This window comes from Megalobrama amblycephala, linkage group LG2, assembly GCF_018812025.1.
Source record: "Megalobrama amblycephala isolate DHTTF-2021 linkage group LG2, ASM1881202v1, whole genome shotgun sequence".
NCBI lineage: Eukaryota > Metazoa > Chordata > Actinopteri > Cypriniformes > Xenocyprididae > Megalobrama > Megalobrama amblycephala.
In genome coordinates, this window is record NC_063045.1 from 1,387,107 (window position 1) to 1,403,898 (window position 16,792).

Here is a 16,792-nt window from a genome sequence, read left to right on the forward strand (position 1 = left end):
CAGAGTAGATAATCACCTATGGACTCTGGCTTTGAGGAGCCATAAACATATCATCCCCATCCACTAGTCCACCATTCAAGGCGGCAGCAAAATCCTAGGCTCTTTGACCATTGCATATAGTTGAATTGTCTCTCACTTAAATTGAAACAAACTGTTGCTGTTTGAAAGTCTGAATATATGAAAAGATCTGGTACAAAAATGCAAAACTGCAACTTATCTACTGCAACTGACTTTAAGTCATTGAATTATAACGGTGCCGAAGTGAACACATCCTTCGAAGGCAGCCTAGCGAAGGGCTAAACTGGCACGTAAAGAAGTGTAGCTTGTCATGACTCATTATTATATATAGTGTAATTTGTTCTAAAAATAAACATTTTCTATTGTTCGGGTTCATTTCGGGATACATCATTGGTTTCTTATGAGTTTATGAAACTGTTAGACACTTTGAATTTGCATGTACAATAAATTGCATTGTGTCTGTGGCTGACTAGCAAACTGAAGTAAAAGTAAAGAAGTTTGTATTCAAAGTTAAATAGCAAACAAAATAGAGCAATTAAAAAAATTACCTCAACTGTGTATCGTAGGAGCAACTAAAACCACTCATGCAAAAAAACACACACACTCGGTGGCCTTCAAAACAAGTTGAACATTTGACAACAGATGAAATTTTATACAGATCTTAAATGTATCTGCGAGTTTGCTCAGCATAAAGACGCAGATATGCGTATGTACAGCTGGCTAATCAGAGGTCTGTAATAAAAGGTGTTTATTGCGTTTGAACTTGTTTGAGGATGACACTCTTGGCATTGCTCGAGGATCTTGCTGCATCTTTAGAGAGCATCATGTTTGCTGAGAGTGATGAAAGAAAAGGGTGTGTGAAATGACCTTATATGGACATGGTGTGGGTGTGTTTTATGTAAATAACTAACGCAGTTGCTCATTTAAAATGCTCTGAATTCATCATTAGAATGAGGTTAGTCCCTGTAGTCAATAATTGTATCCCTTAAATCTCATCTTTGATCACCAAAATGACATACTTAAACATTTTAACGACTTAAAATAGCTTGAATGTAAATCTACACCCTTGTTTTAATTTAGTAAATGCTCCATGAATATGCAAATTAGCCCCACCTCCACTCACTAACTCCAGCTCAGCGATCCACTCGGTACTGTTTAATGCTGCACAATGTCAAGTGGAAATTCTGGTTTAATTCAGTCATTTGTTTGAACCAGAAACTGATTAAAAGAAGAAGGGAAGTCGCGATCCCGCCCAAATGGATAATACTGCAGAACAACTCATTATGTTGGTGTGAAAACAGTTCTGGAAATGTAGAAATTAAAGTTAAAGCTGCAGTCTCTTCCCGAAAGATCCAGAGAAAAGTCTGTTGTTGCTTCAGTGACTTTTTGTTCGCTCAGAGAAGCTGTCAATCATGATGTCAAATAACTAACTTAAAACAAACTTATTTAAAGCAGAACTAAGTAACTTTTTTTACCTTCATAAATAGTTTTCTAAGTCCTTACGATGGGTTAATTGACTTGTAGTGGTGTGTTTGAGGCGAGCACTAACCCCATCTGGCACGTCTACGCCAGAATACAGGACTTGCAAGTTGAGCTGCACCGACCCGAAACAATCTCGCCTCATGTTCACGTTCACGTGAGAGTGACAAAATGCTTTACGGTAATTCAAAAACAATGTATATATTAGTGTTGTCACGGTACCAAAATTCCAGTAGTCGGTACCGATACCATGAAAATTTTACGGTTCTCGGTACCAATTTCGGTACCACAGTAAAATCTATTGGAACTATTTTACTATTTTATATAGCCTATTTTAAAAACATTAAATATGATTTGGAGTGTGTGTGTTTGTGTGTGTATATATAGGCTACCTCAATGAAATAAATTTTGAAATATTAAAAAAAAATAATAATAATAATTAAATGCTCAAACATCCATTGTGTACTGTTGAAAAAACCAGCATATGCTGGTAAGGTAGGTGCTGCTGGTCCATACTAGTCCTAAGCTGGTCCTGGACCAGCATAAACCAGCTCAAACCAGCATACCAGCTTCAAAACCTACTTTACCAGCATATGCTCGTTTTTTCAACAGGGGTAACAGACGTGCGTGTTTATTTTAGCTATTCCGTCAGAGAAACAACACACTACAGCCTGTAAAACTATGAAATAAATATCGGTAAATAATGGTAACCTAAATAATAAGAAAGTTAAATATTATTTCAAAAAGCATTCGTTTTTTATTTCCACACAAAGACGCGTCATATATAGCCAAAGTCCCGTTATTACTTTGATATAGCCGCTTTGCGCTTTGAGAGGGATGTGGGACACGAGCAGGAAAGAGACCATTTCTCTTTAATAATATCTTCGTTATCTCCTGATGTTACAAACAACTGACACTTGTTGTAAAAGGTCTGAAGAGCGAGTTTTATCCTCTGCAGGGGCAAGACATTCAGGCTATGTTTGATTTTGCGCTGCCAGAGAAAATGAAAGTAAAAATCACCAGCGTATGAAACGCGATATATACAAATAAACTTGACGCGCCTTATAAAGTCTAATAACAAGCACCAACTCTGATAAATAGAAACTGACGTGCAAGCAAAAAGGTTTCTGTCCTACGGTGTTTTTTTCTACTTTACCACAGTAAAGAATGCGAATAGCCTATAATAGGCCTAAATGCGAACGAAAGAAACGTTATAATCCCCTGCGTGAGTGAAGATTTGGGAAAAGAAACAGATTCCATGTTCAGTGGAATAACTAATGGAATATTATTAAATTCTCTGCTAATCAGGTGACCAGATCGCGATTCGGAAAACAGAATACGAAGCTTAAATGTATGGACTCACGCACCTCTCTTATTCGGCATTAACCAAAATGTTTCCATGGCTGCGATGTCACATTTAATTGCTAACCTATTATTTCTTCTGTAAACAAAGCTTTGTGCTTCACTCGTGTCATATTCAAGTAAATACTGCCAACAACCTTGTCAGTGGGTACCGAATATACCCGGATTCTCGGTACTACCGGTACTACAGAAATGCTGGTATCGTCACATTTTCAAAATTTCAGTACCGACTTGGTACCGAAGTACCGGTACTTTTGACAACACTAGTATATATTATGACTTTATAAGACAATTTCTAAAATTACCCACCTCCATCGAGTGAACTGTATTTGCAAATTACCCACCTCCTCTTTCTTGTACTGTATTTGCAAAACTACTGCGCTGGTGAGCGTTGTAGTCATTGTAGTTCAGAGCTGCGCTTGGAGTATTTACGACAGTGTGATTCGCTGAAGGAAACTGTAGGGGGACCTTCGCAAATCTTGCTGAGTTCTGCTTTAAAGAACGAACACTTGTTTAACTAACATCAGCGTGACAAAAACTGCCCAAAACCATCTTTGGAAGAAAAAAATATTTGACAGGTCATTTTTACTGTTTTGTCTCACATTCGTTACATTACATTTTTGAGCGATATGCTATTGGTCTTATCAGATTCAATGAACTATGCTAAGCTATGCTAAAAGTGGTACCGGATGGATTCGAAAACGGTAAAACTCTACTGTTTAACTCTAGGGTAGTTGGAAAATGAGCCTATTTTCAGAAAAAGTGGAGTGTTCCTTTAAAGGTGCTCTAAGTGAAAAATAGTGCTCCTCACTGTCCGCTAGCTGCCTGTCCCCTGAACACACTGTAAAAAAACGCGGTCTCTGTAGTCGCCACAAGCTCCGAAAACAGCCTGGTCCACAAAACATAATAAACATGCTCCAGCCAATAACCGACAAGAATGATTTTAAATGCGTGTTCATGACTGTTTCAGGAAGCACGGAGGGGAGGGGAGGGGAGGGGGAGGAGGAGGAGGGAGGGTCTAGCTAGTCTCTGTTTTGTTTGACAACACTTCGAACGTCAACAGGAAGTTACTCCACCCAGGATCGCTTAGAGCACCTTTAAAGCCAAGTAATTTAAAAAGTAAAATTAGCAAAAATATAAAATTAGCAAACGCATAATTAAAGGTAGGGTACGTTATTTCTCAAAGTCGTTACTGAACAAACAAACGCACCCCTCTCTTCTTTGCTCCGCCTCCAAAACTCACCCTCCAATCCTAATCAACCTGCTCCGAGTTGGTCTCGAACCGTACTCTCTAGCAGGCATCATCCTGCACAACTCTCACTAGCTGGCCTCCGTCACACACAATGCAAGAGTGGATGCCTAGCGCAAGAAGAGTCATTAAGAATAAAGTGAAGATGATGAACGAACGATAAGGAAGCACAAAAAATTAACGTCCAGTACACTAGAGTAAATACAAACAATAGTTTATTAACCGCCAACAGCACAGTGACACAATGACACTCAAACCCAGTGTAGCTCACGTATAGAGCGGAAATTAAAGCAGCCTCCACATCTGTTTTCAGGCCTTCCCACTTAGCTCTCTCCAGTGCTGAAAAGCTTTTCTAATATTAGTGTGGGTCGTAAAGCTCTTTCCTGATCATATCGCTTCATTTTCCAGTGATATTCTTATGAGCTTTTCTCTTTTTGTCTCTTAGCCATCTCTTTTTCTAGTCTTTCTTCAAATCTCCCTCTTGCTCGTTCTGTCTCTTCGACCATCATACGCCCCCTAATGCTGATAATGTTTTATAACAAGTATCAGATTCCTGACCTTAAGTATTCAATTCCAGAACTGGAGTCCAACCCAAGTCCTAACCAGCCACAACGAGTGACAGGACAAAGAAAATTCATCTAATTTGTCACAGTGAATCAAGGTGATCTTCAAGAACAGAAGTTTCAACTGTGAGATTCAGATCTACTCAAAGATGGACATTGTCTAAAAGATTCATTTTTGTATATCACTTTGTTTAATGGTGTACATATTAAAAACAATTATTAAGCATAATTAGGTTTGTGTTCAATTATCTTATCATATGTATCGCCTGTAGTTTACACTTTTAAGAAGGAAAGTAGAAGGTTTTTACAGGTTGAGACTGTTCTTTATCAGTAAGCTGAAGAAGAAGCTGATTTAATTTTAAATTATTCATTGTTTTTAAAACTAGCTATTCTTCCACTTAAAGTTTAGTTAGAAAAGACAGATGTAAGATATGCTGTCATGTAGCTTTGGAGCGGTTCTTCACTTTTATTCTCTTGAGATGCTTTGCTGTCTTGTTAGTCAATAAAGAGAGAGACTCATTCATTTCTACTTTTACTTACTTTTTAAGTTATTGTCTACTGATTCTTCTTGCATCAAGAAAAAATAAATGATTTGTTACATCTAATAGCCATGAAATACACTTATTTTTGTTTTATTGATGTTTTGCCGTTGTAAACAGTATTTGGCGTGTTTTTGATAACTCACATTTGATTTTGACTCACGACTGTGACGTCATCGTTTGCGCGTTCCCTTCGAGTCTTTGAGGTGAGCCGTTCACGCTATTTGGTTAACTGGTTCTACCGGTTCACTGAAAAGAACCGGTTAAAAAGAACGATACGTTCGCGACTGCCATCTTCACTGCTCTTGAGATGCTTTGCTGTCTTGTAAGTAAAGAGAGATCTGTCTCATTCATGTACCTGATAAATCAAACTTGTATTTGCTCCACCAATAACATTTATTTTCCTTTTTTATTTTCTACTGATGATTTCACAATTTTAGTTATCTAAAAGCTATGAAACATATATAAAAAAAGTTTTGTTTGATATGTTGTTTTATAGATGTTTTGCCGTTTTAAACAGAATTTGGCGCATTTTTGATCGTGTACAGTTGAATATGCCTCGCGGCTATGACGTCATCACGCGCTCTCCAAATTCTGAGGTGAGCAGTTCACGCTATTTCGCGCAATGATTACCTCTTTACACCGTTTAAATATCATTTTACGGTGTCATTTCTGAATGATTTTCACCGGATTCGGCGCTATTTGTGTGTCTGTTATCTAAAGAACCTTAAAGAATAAGGGTTTTGGTTTGTCAGGTTCTCGTCTTCACACATACAAAACGGTAAGATGCTAACGCATTACTTAGTTTTGAATGTAGTTATAAGAAAATCGAACTTTATCAAACAATGTTTTTGTCCGTATATCTACATAAAGATTGTTGTCATAGTGTCTTATCACTTTTTGAGAAATATTAGCAGCCTAATACTTAGGCTTTCAGCATATTCTGACTCAATCTGTTTCAATAGCAAATACCCAATAAAGTGAGAAGATCTGCTGCTGATCCTGAATGTCTTGTTTAATGAGTATTGATAGTCTATGGATCATCACTATTATCAGAGCAGCTGAAAAGCCTCTTTATTTCATTTCAGATCCTGTTTTCACCTCATTCATTATGTTAATGTCTTAAGATCTGTAAATTTTCACATTAAGATCATTTTATTGCTTTCAACAGACTCCAGGAGATCAACAATCAACTTTTGTGACATCTACAAGAAATAGGTAAGTATCAATGGTATTTATTTCATAAAACAATAAACAAATAAGTTGTTAAAGTATTAGTTCACTTTCTAATGAAAATGACCTCAAGCTTTATTCTCCTTTAAAGTCATCATGAAATCAAAATTGATCCTATTTACTTTATTAGCATATGTTAGTCTTGTGTTGAAGAATTAATCCTTGCAATTTAATAAACAGAAAAAATAGTTTGTTGTCATAATCTTTAATCAAAATCTGAAAAGTTACTTCCGGTCTGGAATGGCGTTCCTTCTCTGATGATGTCAATTTGACGGCTTGGGTTAAAAACGCTTAAACCACTCTCCTCCAACCGTTAATCTGTTATGAGTGAGAGATGGAGAAGAGGAGCGCTAAAGTAAAACCCTGCCCTCTATTCAATATTCCGTTTCACTTGGAAATACGTCACAACACTGGAGAAAAGTCGTTTGCAACTTCCGGTTCACAGGGACTTTAAGAAAAAGTAAAATAGCACTTGGTTTAACTAACACAAATCCTTTGTGTTCAATTGTTCAATTAAATTCGCATTATACATTTACCCTGATGCTATCCCAGTTGTGCACAACTGCCTTTCTTCAGCAGAACACAGACATTTTCAGAAAGAAATTTGTGGTCTGTAGATGCATACCATGAAAATGAAAGACTTAAATCATTTGGAAAATCCAAAAGTAATGCATGCACAACCTGAGCAATTAATGTCTTATAGCACAACAATAGGTGTATAAAAAACAAACACAAATAAATGAAGCTTAAACAAAAAAAAGCTCTACTTGTCTGCACTCAATTCATTATGCAGTTGTGTAACAAATATGTTGGCATGTTCATGTGAGAAGTAGAAAGTGATGAACATGACTCACATGAGAGTTCAGACATTTCAGACGATATCAGAGCCCTGATCAGAAGCACTAAAGGTGATAATGTTTTACTTATTAATTTGTTTCTTACATGGTGGAACCCATTTTCTTGAATTGTATGCATCCTACAGAGCTTGAAGTTCCTCCAGATTAAAAAAAAAATGAATTTGTGTTTTGATAAAGAAAGTCATGTATGGACTTGAATGGCATCAGAGTAAGTTAAATAATGACAATCTTTATTTTTGAAGGTATACTGCTGTATATTTTAATCATTATGATAACAGTTTTAAGGGAAAAAACAATGTTAAAGAGAAAAGTGTAAATTGCACAGTCCACTGAGAAAAACTAGTGTGTCAGTAAACTTTAAACTTTTGTCCAGTCCGGCGCCTCATATCCAAGCTCCTCCGTGAGATACGAGACCGGTGTGGCACGCAGGTGACACTCATTATCAATCACGCCACCGGCCTCTCGCTGTTCTCGCGGCTCTCGGTCTCGTCCTACTTGCCACACCCTCTATTAAAAGACCTCAAAAAACTTTTTGTAAACATGACATAAGAAAACCACTATATTACAAGTGTCTCTTCAATTCAATAAAAAAGGTCGTTAAGACATCATGCAAATGAGCAGAAAATCCAGCGCGACTTTGAGCAGACCAAGCAAAACATGATTATGTATATCTACAAAGCCAGCGATATTGGGCATCAACCACACGCGTCAAAAGCTAATATTTTTTCATATACTGTCTACTTTCTTTGTATAACAGTTCTATCTAATAACATGTTAGACAGGACTGTTAAATAGATCGTAAACTAATGAAGATGGAGAATGTGAGCACTGTGTGCTCAGGATCTGTCTGAATTTTTTTCAGCGCCGTCAAAATAAAAGTAACAACAACAAGTGCAGTTTACGTCACTTCAGGCCCTAGGAGAACATTAGTTCTTAGGGAACCACACTGGCGGCAAAAGCCCCTATTATTATACCATGCATATGTTGACTTTTTTTTAAAAGAAGAAACCAGGGGTGCGCATCCCGGTCCTGTTCTGCTTTGTTATGGTTCCCAACTGAAATAAGTAGTGGTCCGTAAAAGAAAATTTCAGAAAGGCAATATGGACAATCTTATCTAAAATATCTGTATCCATCTCCATCTATGTACTTGAATAACTAAAGTTGTAACTAATGTATGTGATGGGAATTTGCCTTTCCAAATAAAAAGATAATTTCAAAAAAAATAAAAACCAAACCAATAAATAGTTGACATTTGAGGTTTAATGCTATAGAAAAACAATTTAAAAATATGGCATGCAGTTGCTTCAAACAATGGTATAAAGCTATTCAATACATCATTCAATGTAAATCGTGATAATCGTAAATTAATAATCGCAATTACAATTTCAAGGGAATAATCGACAATTATGATTTTTGTGTGCCCTACCATAAACCATCTTTCACTCGCTTCCATCTGAAGACGCTGAGAAAATGCCAGCTTCTCGCACTGGTGTTGTAAGCGTTGTTAACATGATGTGCATGTTCTCTTCCTCGTCCGCATTCCCAACCCAGCACCACTGGGTCACAGATTAAAAACAATTTTCAACCCAAAATAGGTAAAATCAAACCAGGGGCCCGTTTCAATAAGGAGGTTCAACCAACTCTGAGTTAAAACTTGAACTCTGAGTTGACTTACCCTGAAATGGGAAACTCTGAGTTTTCAGTTTCAGAACAGCTGAATTGAGTTAGTTCACTCGACTCTGAGTTAAGCGCGTGCACCACGACTATGAAAAGCCATAATTAATGGAGCTCCGATATTACGATTCACCATGGCAACAGCACGTGACAAAAAGACATCTGCATACTTCAGTCAATGCAAGTTATATTTTTTTATGGTGAAAACTGGTAGAATGGTAAGTTATTGAACTAATATTCATTTTCATGGTATCCCACATGCAAATAAAGAAGAAGAAAAAAATGATTTAACAGGATGCAATAATAAGAGTATAAATGGTTATATCATTATTAAACACTCGTTAGGCAATTTACTTCCACTTTTAGAACATTTTCTTCATTTAATTGAAAATAAATGCCTTTCTGATGTGATATGTGATGGGAAAAGGGAGAACAGCGAGCTTGACAGAAGGCGGATTCGAACCCGGTCAATCGCAGCACAAGTTAATTCTCCGCACCCAACACATTACTGCCTACACCACTGCAGCCACAAGAGCGTATGTCAATTTTAACATGGTGTGACATTGGTGGGCGGAGCTACTGTAAATTTGCACTTAGTAATAGACACTCCGAATAATCTTGTTTTCCGTTTGCATTAAGATTATTTTTATTACCACACTGGCATGATAAGTAAAATGCACTTAATTTAGATCCCCCAGGAGATGAGACTAAATATCTTACATAATTTTCTTATATAGAAAATCCATCTTGATTTAAGAATTTTTAGATATTTGTACCTGAAATAGGACAAAAAGCATTTTTGCAGCATGAGTGAATGAATGAACTATTTAAACATCACGTGCACTTTAAAAAGGGGGAGGAGACCGAAGGAAACTCTGGGTTCACCGAAGAAAACCTGCTCCCGACCAGGTTAGGTTCACAGAGTAAGTTACCATGGTAACTGACTCTGAGTATAAGTTACCTCCCTTTTAGAAACAGGCTTGACTTAACCTGCTTTCTCGGGTTTGACTTACCTCTCATTCTGAAACAGAAAACCCAGAGTTTCCCTTATTTCAGGGTTAACATACTCAGAGTTCTCACTTAACCTCCTTTCTGAAACGGGCCCCCACATCCTTACCCAAGAGTCACAACCCAGTGTTTGGGTTGAAAAAATAACCCAGCATTTTCTAGAGTGTGGATGGATAGTTGAACATAAATACATAAATGTGTGAATTAGTTTAAAAGAAACTCTGGAACTGTATTTTTAATGGTAAATAGCAATATCAATATCCAAAACATACTCTAGAAAGATTTCAAATGATGTCACTTCCTGTGTGTCATGATTTTAAAAATCAGTGTATTTTTTAAAAAGAAGAAATTGTGTCATAACTAGGTTGTGTGAAAAATGTCCAATGGCTAATTAATTATTCATTTAAAATTAGTAAGTACAAAGTTTATATTAAAATATTATCCATCTGCGAGACTGTCAGAACTGTGTCACTATCGTATAGTTTTTAAATGTTAATATTATGTTCAATAATTGTGCAGTTTATCTAATATGTTTAAAAGTTCTTGCTACACAAAGATGGGACCTTTTAACTATCTTTTCAGGCCTGATGGAGGAGAAACATCATCATGTAAAAACTAGAAGAAAAACTTGCTCACAGACTGAAAGTATTTCTTTACTGAAAAGAAGAGACAAGACATGTGTCACCTGCCGTCAGTGTGGAAAGAGTTTCACACACAAAAATTATCTCAGGATTCACATGAGGATCCACACTGGAGAGAAACTGCATGAATGTGATCAATGTGGCAAAACATTTTTGAAGTCATCAGTCCTGAAGAATCACCTGAAAGTTCATTCACAGGAGAAACCACATTCATGTTCTCTGTGTGGAAAGAGTTTTTCACTGCTGCAGACTTTAAAAGTTCATCAGAAAATACATACTGGTGTAAGAAATTATATGTGCTTTGAGTGTGAGAAGACTTTTATTAGAGCTGAACATTTGAGACAGCACCAGAGGATCCACACTGGAGAGAAACCTTACAAGTGTTCACACTGTGACAAGAGATTCAGTCAACCAGGAACCCTGAAAATTCACGAGAGGATCCACACTGGAGAGAAACCTTACAAGTGTTCACACTGTGACAAAAGGTACAGTCAGCCAGGAACCCTGAAAATTCACGAGAGGATCCACACTGGAGAGAAACCTTACAAGTGTTCACACTGTGACAAAAGGTACAGTCAGCCAGGAACCCTGAAAATTCACGAGAGGATCCACACTGGAGAGAAACCTTACAAGTGTTCACACTGTGACAAAAGGTACAGTCACCAAGGAACCCTGAAAATTCACGAGAGGATCCACACTGGAGAGAAACCTTACAAGTGTTCTCACTGTGACAAGAGATTCAGTCGGTCAGATCATCTGAAAACTCATGAGAGGATCCACACTGGAGAGAAACCGTTCACATGTGATCAGTGTGGAACGAGTTTCACACTACAAGGAACCCTTAAGAAACACATGAACATCCACACTGGAGAAAAACCATTCTCATGTAATCAGTGTGGAAAGAGTTTTACACAGCAAGGAACCCTTAAGGAACACATGAATGTCCACACTGGAGAGAAACCTTACAAGTGTTCTCACTGTGACAAAAGGTACAGTCACCAAGGAACCCTGAAAATTCACGAGAGGATCCACACTGGAGAGAAACCTTACAAGTGTTCTCACTGTGACAAGAGATTCAGTCGGTCAGATCATCTGAAAACTCATGAGAGGATCCACACTGGAGAGAAACCGTTCACATGTGATCAGTGTGGAACGAGTTTCACACTACAAGGAACCCTTAAGAAACACATGAACATCCACACTGGAGAAAAACCATTCTCATGTAATCAGTGTGGAAAGAGTTTTGCACAGCAAGGAACCCTTAAGGAACACATGAATGTCCACACTGGAGAGAAACCTTACAAGTGTTCTCACTGTGACAAAAGGTACAGTCACCAAGGAACCCTGAAAATTCACGAGAGGATCCACACTGGAGAGAAACCTTACAAGTGTTCACACTGTGACAAAAGGTACAGTCAGCCAGGAACCCTGAAAATTCACGAGAGGATCCACACTGGAGAGAAACCTTACAAGTGTTCACACTGTGACAAGAGATTCAGTAGGTCAGATCATCTGAAAACTCATGAGAGGATCCACACTGGAGAGAAACCGTTCACATGTGATCAGTGTGGAACGAGTTTCACACTACAAGGAACCCTTAAGAAACACATGAACATCCACACTGGAGAAAAACCATTCTCATGTGATCAGTGTGGGAAGAGTTTTGCACAGCAAGGAACCCTTAAGGAACACATGAATGTCCATACTGGAGAGAAACCTTACAAGTGTTCTCACTGTGACAAAAGGTACAGTCAGCCAGGAACCCTGAAAATTCACGAGAGGATCCACACTGGAGAGAAACCTTACAAGTGTTCACACTGTGACAAGAGATTCAGTAGGTCAGATCATCTGAAAACTCATGAGAGGATCCACACTGGAGAGAAACCGTTCACATGTGATCAGTGTGGAACGAGTTTCACCCTACAAGGAACCCTTAAGAAACACATGAACATCCACACTGGAGAAAAACCATTCTCATGTGATCAGTGTGGGAAGAGTTTTGCACAACAAGGAACCCTTAAGGAACACATGAATGTCCACACTGGAGAGAAACTGCATGAATGTGATCAATGTGGCAAAACATTTTTGAGGTCATCAGTCCTGAAGAATCACCTGAAAGTTCATTCACAGGAGAAACCACATTCATGTTCTCTGTGTGGAAAGAGTTTTTCACATCTGGCAAAGATTAAAAGAACATCAGAATAGACATACTGGTGTACAAAATTATATGTGCTTTGAGTGTGAGAAAACTTTTATTAGAGCTGAACATTTGAGACAGCACCAGAGGATCCACACTGGAGAGAAACCTTACAAGTGTTCAAACTGTGACAAGAGATTCAGTCACCAAGGAACCCTGAAAATTCACGAGAGGATCCACACTGGAGAGAAACCTTACAAGTGTTCTCACTGTGACAAAAGGTACAGTCACCAAGGAACCATGAAAATTCACGAGAGGATCCACACTGGAGAGAAACCTTACAAGTGTTCACACTGTGACAAAAGGTACAGTCACCCAGGAACCCTGAAAATTCACGAGAGGATCCACACTGGAGAGAAACCTTACAAGTGTTCACACTGTGACAAAAGGTACAGTCACCCAGGAACCCTGAAAATTCATGAGAGGATCCACACTGGAGAGAAACCTTACAAGTGTTCACACTGTGACAAGAGATTCAGTCGGTCAGATCATCTGAAAACTCACAAGAGGATCCACACTGGAGAGAAACCGTTCACATGTGATCAGTGTGGAACGAGTTTCACACTACAAGGAACTCTTAAGAAACACATGAACATCCACACTGGAGAAAAACCATTCTCATGTGATCAGTGTGGAAAGAGTTTTGCACAGCAAGGAACCCTTAAGGAACACATGAATGTCCACACTGGAGAGAAACTGCATGAATGTGATCAATGTGGCAAAACATTTTTGAGGTCATCAGTCCTGAAGAATCACCTGAAAGTTCATTCACAGGAGAAACCACATTCATGTTCTCTGTGTGGAAAGAGTTTTTCACATCGGCAAAGATTAAAAGAACATCAGAATAGACATACTGGTGTACGAAATTATATGTGCTTTGAGTGTGAGAAGACTTTTATTAGAGCTGAACATTTGAGACAGCACCAGAGGATCCACACTGGAGAGAAACCTTACAAGTGTTCACACTGTGACAAGAGATTCAGTCAACCAGGAACCCTGAAAATTCACGAGAGGATCCACACTGGAGAGAAACCGTATCACTGCACTGCATGTGGGAAGAGTTTCACTCAATTATCTTCTCTACTCAGTCATACAAAAACACAATCACAGTAAGTAGTTCATCTTCAGATCCAGCACTTTTAGGTCTGGCACCGGCCAGGTATACAATCTCATAAACACAAACTCATCAGTCTTGGTCATTAGACAGAGGTGATGACTAATACTTTGAGATGCCGCACCATGCTCGCTTATTTCTAAAAGTATGTTATTGAGTCCCCATAGATCTGAATACACTGAATTAAAGCAATACTATATCTAACCAGAGGTCATGACCATTACCATAGAACCAAGCTGACCAACCTAATGGTAACTTTATATAATCATGTCATGGTTTCCCACACTTTGTTAGAATAATATTACAATAATCATAGGTTGAAGCTCACCCTATTCAGATTGGTCCGACAACCCTATGTTGTTCTGAACGGAAAACACATTATTAGCCTACACAGTCTAAGTTTACATGATTAATCTCAATGTGTTAGTTGGAGCTCTAAAATATCAGTTGGTGCGCTCCACTGCTCTACCTAATATGTATTTTAGTCCGTTACTAACCTGAGCGGAGATTTGCGGGATTATGGACTTAACATAATCTACTAGAGTCAACAATTTCAGAGTAAGTCAGAATAAAGTCAAATATAACAATTTAATAGTCAGGTAAATATATCATGCCTAGACTGAGTAGTTTACATCTTTTGGGGACAGAAGGCCATTTGCATGAAAGACCATGTGAAGGTGGACACACCCATTACAGAGAGCAAAATATCGCTAAAATCTTAAAACCTTTATTATCTTCTGGTTTACTTCTGTGTGAATGAGACCTTTGTACCAGTCGCTCTGAGACATTTCAAATGATACCAAACATGTATAATGTTGTATGATAACTTCGCATTAAACTATATAGATTTTGGGTGAATTTTAGGTCATCTCTGCATGTAGAGAGAAGAGATGGTGGAAGAGTGATGGAGGAAAGGAAATGTAGATTAAGGCAATCCTAAATGTGAGATTGACTCAGTGTGATTGCATCTCGGATAGGGATGCTAATTTTGCAAGAGAGTTCAAAAGTTAATTTCTTTTGTTTTCTCAAAGAGTAGCCCTCTCTTGGTCTAGACCAGGGCTGGGCAAACTCGGTCCTGGAGGGCCGCTGTCCCTGCAGAGTTTTGCTCCAACCCTAATCAAACACACCTGAACCAGCTAATCAAGGTCTTCAGGATTACACACAGGTGAGTTTTATCAGGGTTACAGCTAAACTCTGCAGGACAGTGGCCCTCCAGGACCGAGTTTGCCCAGCCCTGGTCTAGACAGTCCAGCATCAGTCTTACACAGTAATTTAAAATGAACCAATAAAAAATGATCAAACACACAATTGAAGGTAGGGTATGTTATTTCTCAAAGTTGTTGCTGAACATTGTTGATATTTGAAATCAACCCAAACAAACCCACCCCTCTCTTCTTTGCTCCGCCGCCAAAACCCACCCTCCAATCCTAATCACCCTGCTCCAAGTCGGCCTCGAACCCGATCAACTAACAAGGATGTTAAACAGTAACACCGTACTCTCTAGCAGTCGTCATCCTGCACAACTCTCACTAGCTGGCCTCCGTCACACACGCAATGCAAGAGTGGATGCCTATTTATCGTAGCAGAAGCCCAACAAAATGAGTCATTACAAATAAAGTGAGGATGATAAACGAACGATAAGGAAGCTCAAAAAGCGAACATACAGTACACAAGAGTAATAAAAAGAAGTGTTCGAAGTTATTTGCCAGCAGCTCCAGACAATCAATGACACTCAAACCCAGTGTTACTTACATGTGAAGCGGAATCATAGCAGCCTCTGTGTCTGTTTTCAGGTCTTCCCTTTTCTAATATTAACACGTGATTTCAGCAAACAAGACTTCATTATGTCATAAGTCTTTCGAAAAGTTTTGAAATTTCAGTGGTTCATGTGACTTTAGCAGACACTCAAATATAATTAATATAAAAAATATATATAAATAAAAATATTTTTAATATTGATACTTTTGATACTCACTTCAGTATCGATATTTCTATACTTCTTTATTGATACGCACAACAGCGTGCAAGTGTCCTTGAATGGTTAAAAGTCATATTAAAATGCACTCAAAGGAATCAATAAGAAGAATCAATTTTTATAACAAGTATCAGATTTCTGACGTTAAGTATTCAATTCCAGAACTGGAGTCCAACCCAAGTCCTATCCAGCCACAACGAGTGACACGACAAAGAAAGTTCATCTAATTTGTCACAGTGAATAAAGTTCATCTTCAAGACCAGAATTTTCAAGTGTGAGATTCAGATCTATTCAAAGATGGACAATATCTAAAAGTTTAATTTTTGTATATCACTTTGCTTAATGATATACATTTTTCTAACATTAGGAGTTTCATTTTATGTACAGTTTTCTTATGCATGTGTATCGCTTGTAGTTTGTTTACACTTATAAGAAGGAAAGTAGAAGGTTTTTACAGGTTCAGACTGTTCTTGTTCAGGAAGCTGAAGAAGAAGCTGATTTACATTTAACTTGTTCTTCATTGTTTTTAAAACTAGTTATTCTTCCACTTCCACTTACGCTTTGGACCTGTTCTTCACTTTTATTCTCTTGAGATGCTTTGCTATCTTTTTAGTCAAAGAGAGAGATCTGCCTCATTAGTTTCTACTTTTACTTTTTTGTTTTTACTTCAAAAAGTATTAAACTTAAATTGTCTACTGATTCTTCTTGTGTCAAGAATAAATACATTCATAAAATTCCCTTAATTTTGTCTTATTTATGTTTTGTAAACAGTATTTGATCATTGACAGTTGATTTTGCCTCACAACGATGTCGTTATCATTCTTGAAATACTTAGTGTAGAATAAACTAGTTTTAAATATTAAAAATACAGTAAACTGTAATA

The 16,792-nt window shown here is 37.9% G+C and overlaps 1 protein-coding gene and 1 pseudogene across 10 annotated transcripts in view; both read left to right on the forward strand.

Moving 5' to 3' along the window:
* The window catches only part of LOC125263100 (zinc finger protein OZF-like), a 252,439-nt gene extending 236,238 nt beyond the window's left edge, over window positions 1-16,201 (forward strand). For 8 of the 10 annotated variants that reach the window (XM_048181977.1, XM_048181980.1, XM_048181973.1 and 5 more), the window contains one exon: window positions 4,686-5,320. In XM_048181977.1, the coding sequence (XP_048037934.1) occupies window positions 4,686-4,750 (65 nt within the window). In that variant the 3' untranslated portion in view covers window positions 4,751-5,320. Of the gene's footprint in view, window positions 1-4,685; window positions 5,321-6,381; window positions 6,429-10,564; window positions 10,638-16,071 lie in introns of those variants that run through there. The other 2 variants (XM_048181982.1, XM_048181981.1) reach the window with 2 other exon arrangements.
* LOC125263091 lies at window positions 10,570-16,652 on the forward strand (annotated as a pseudogene).
* Window positions 16,653-16,792: the final 140 nt, after the last annotated feature.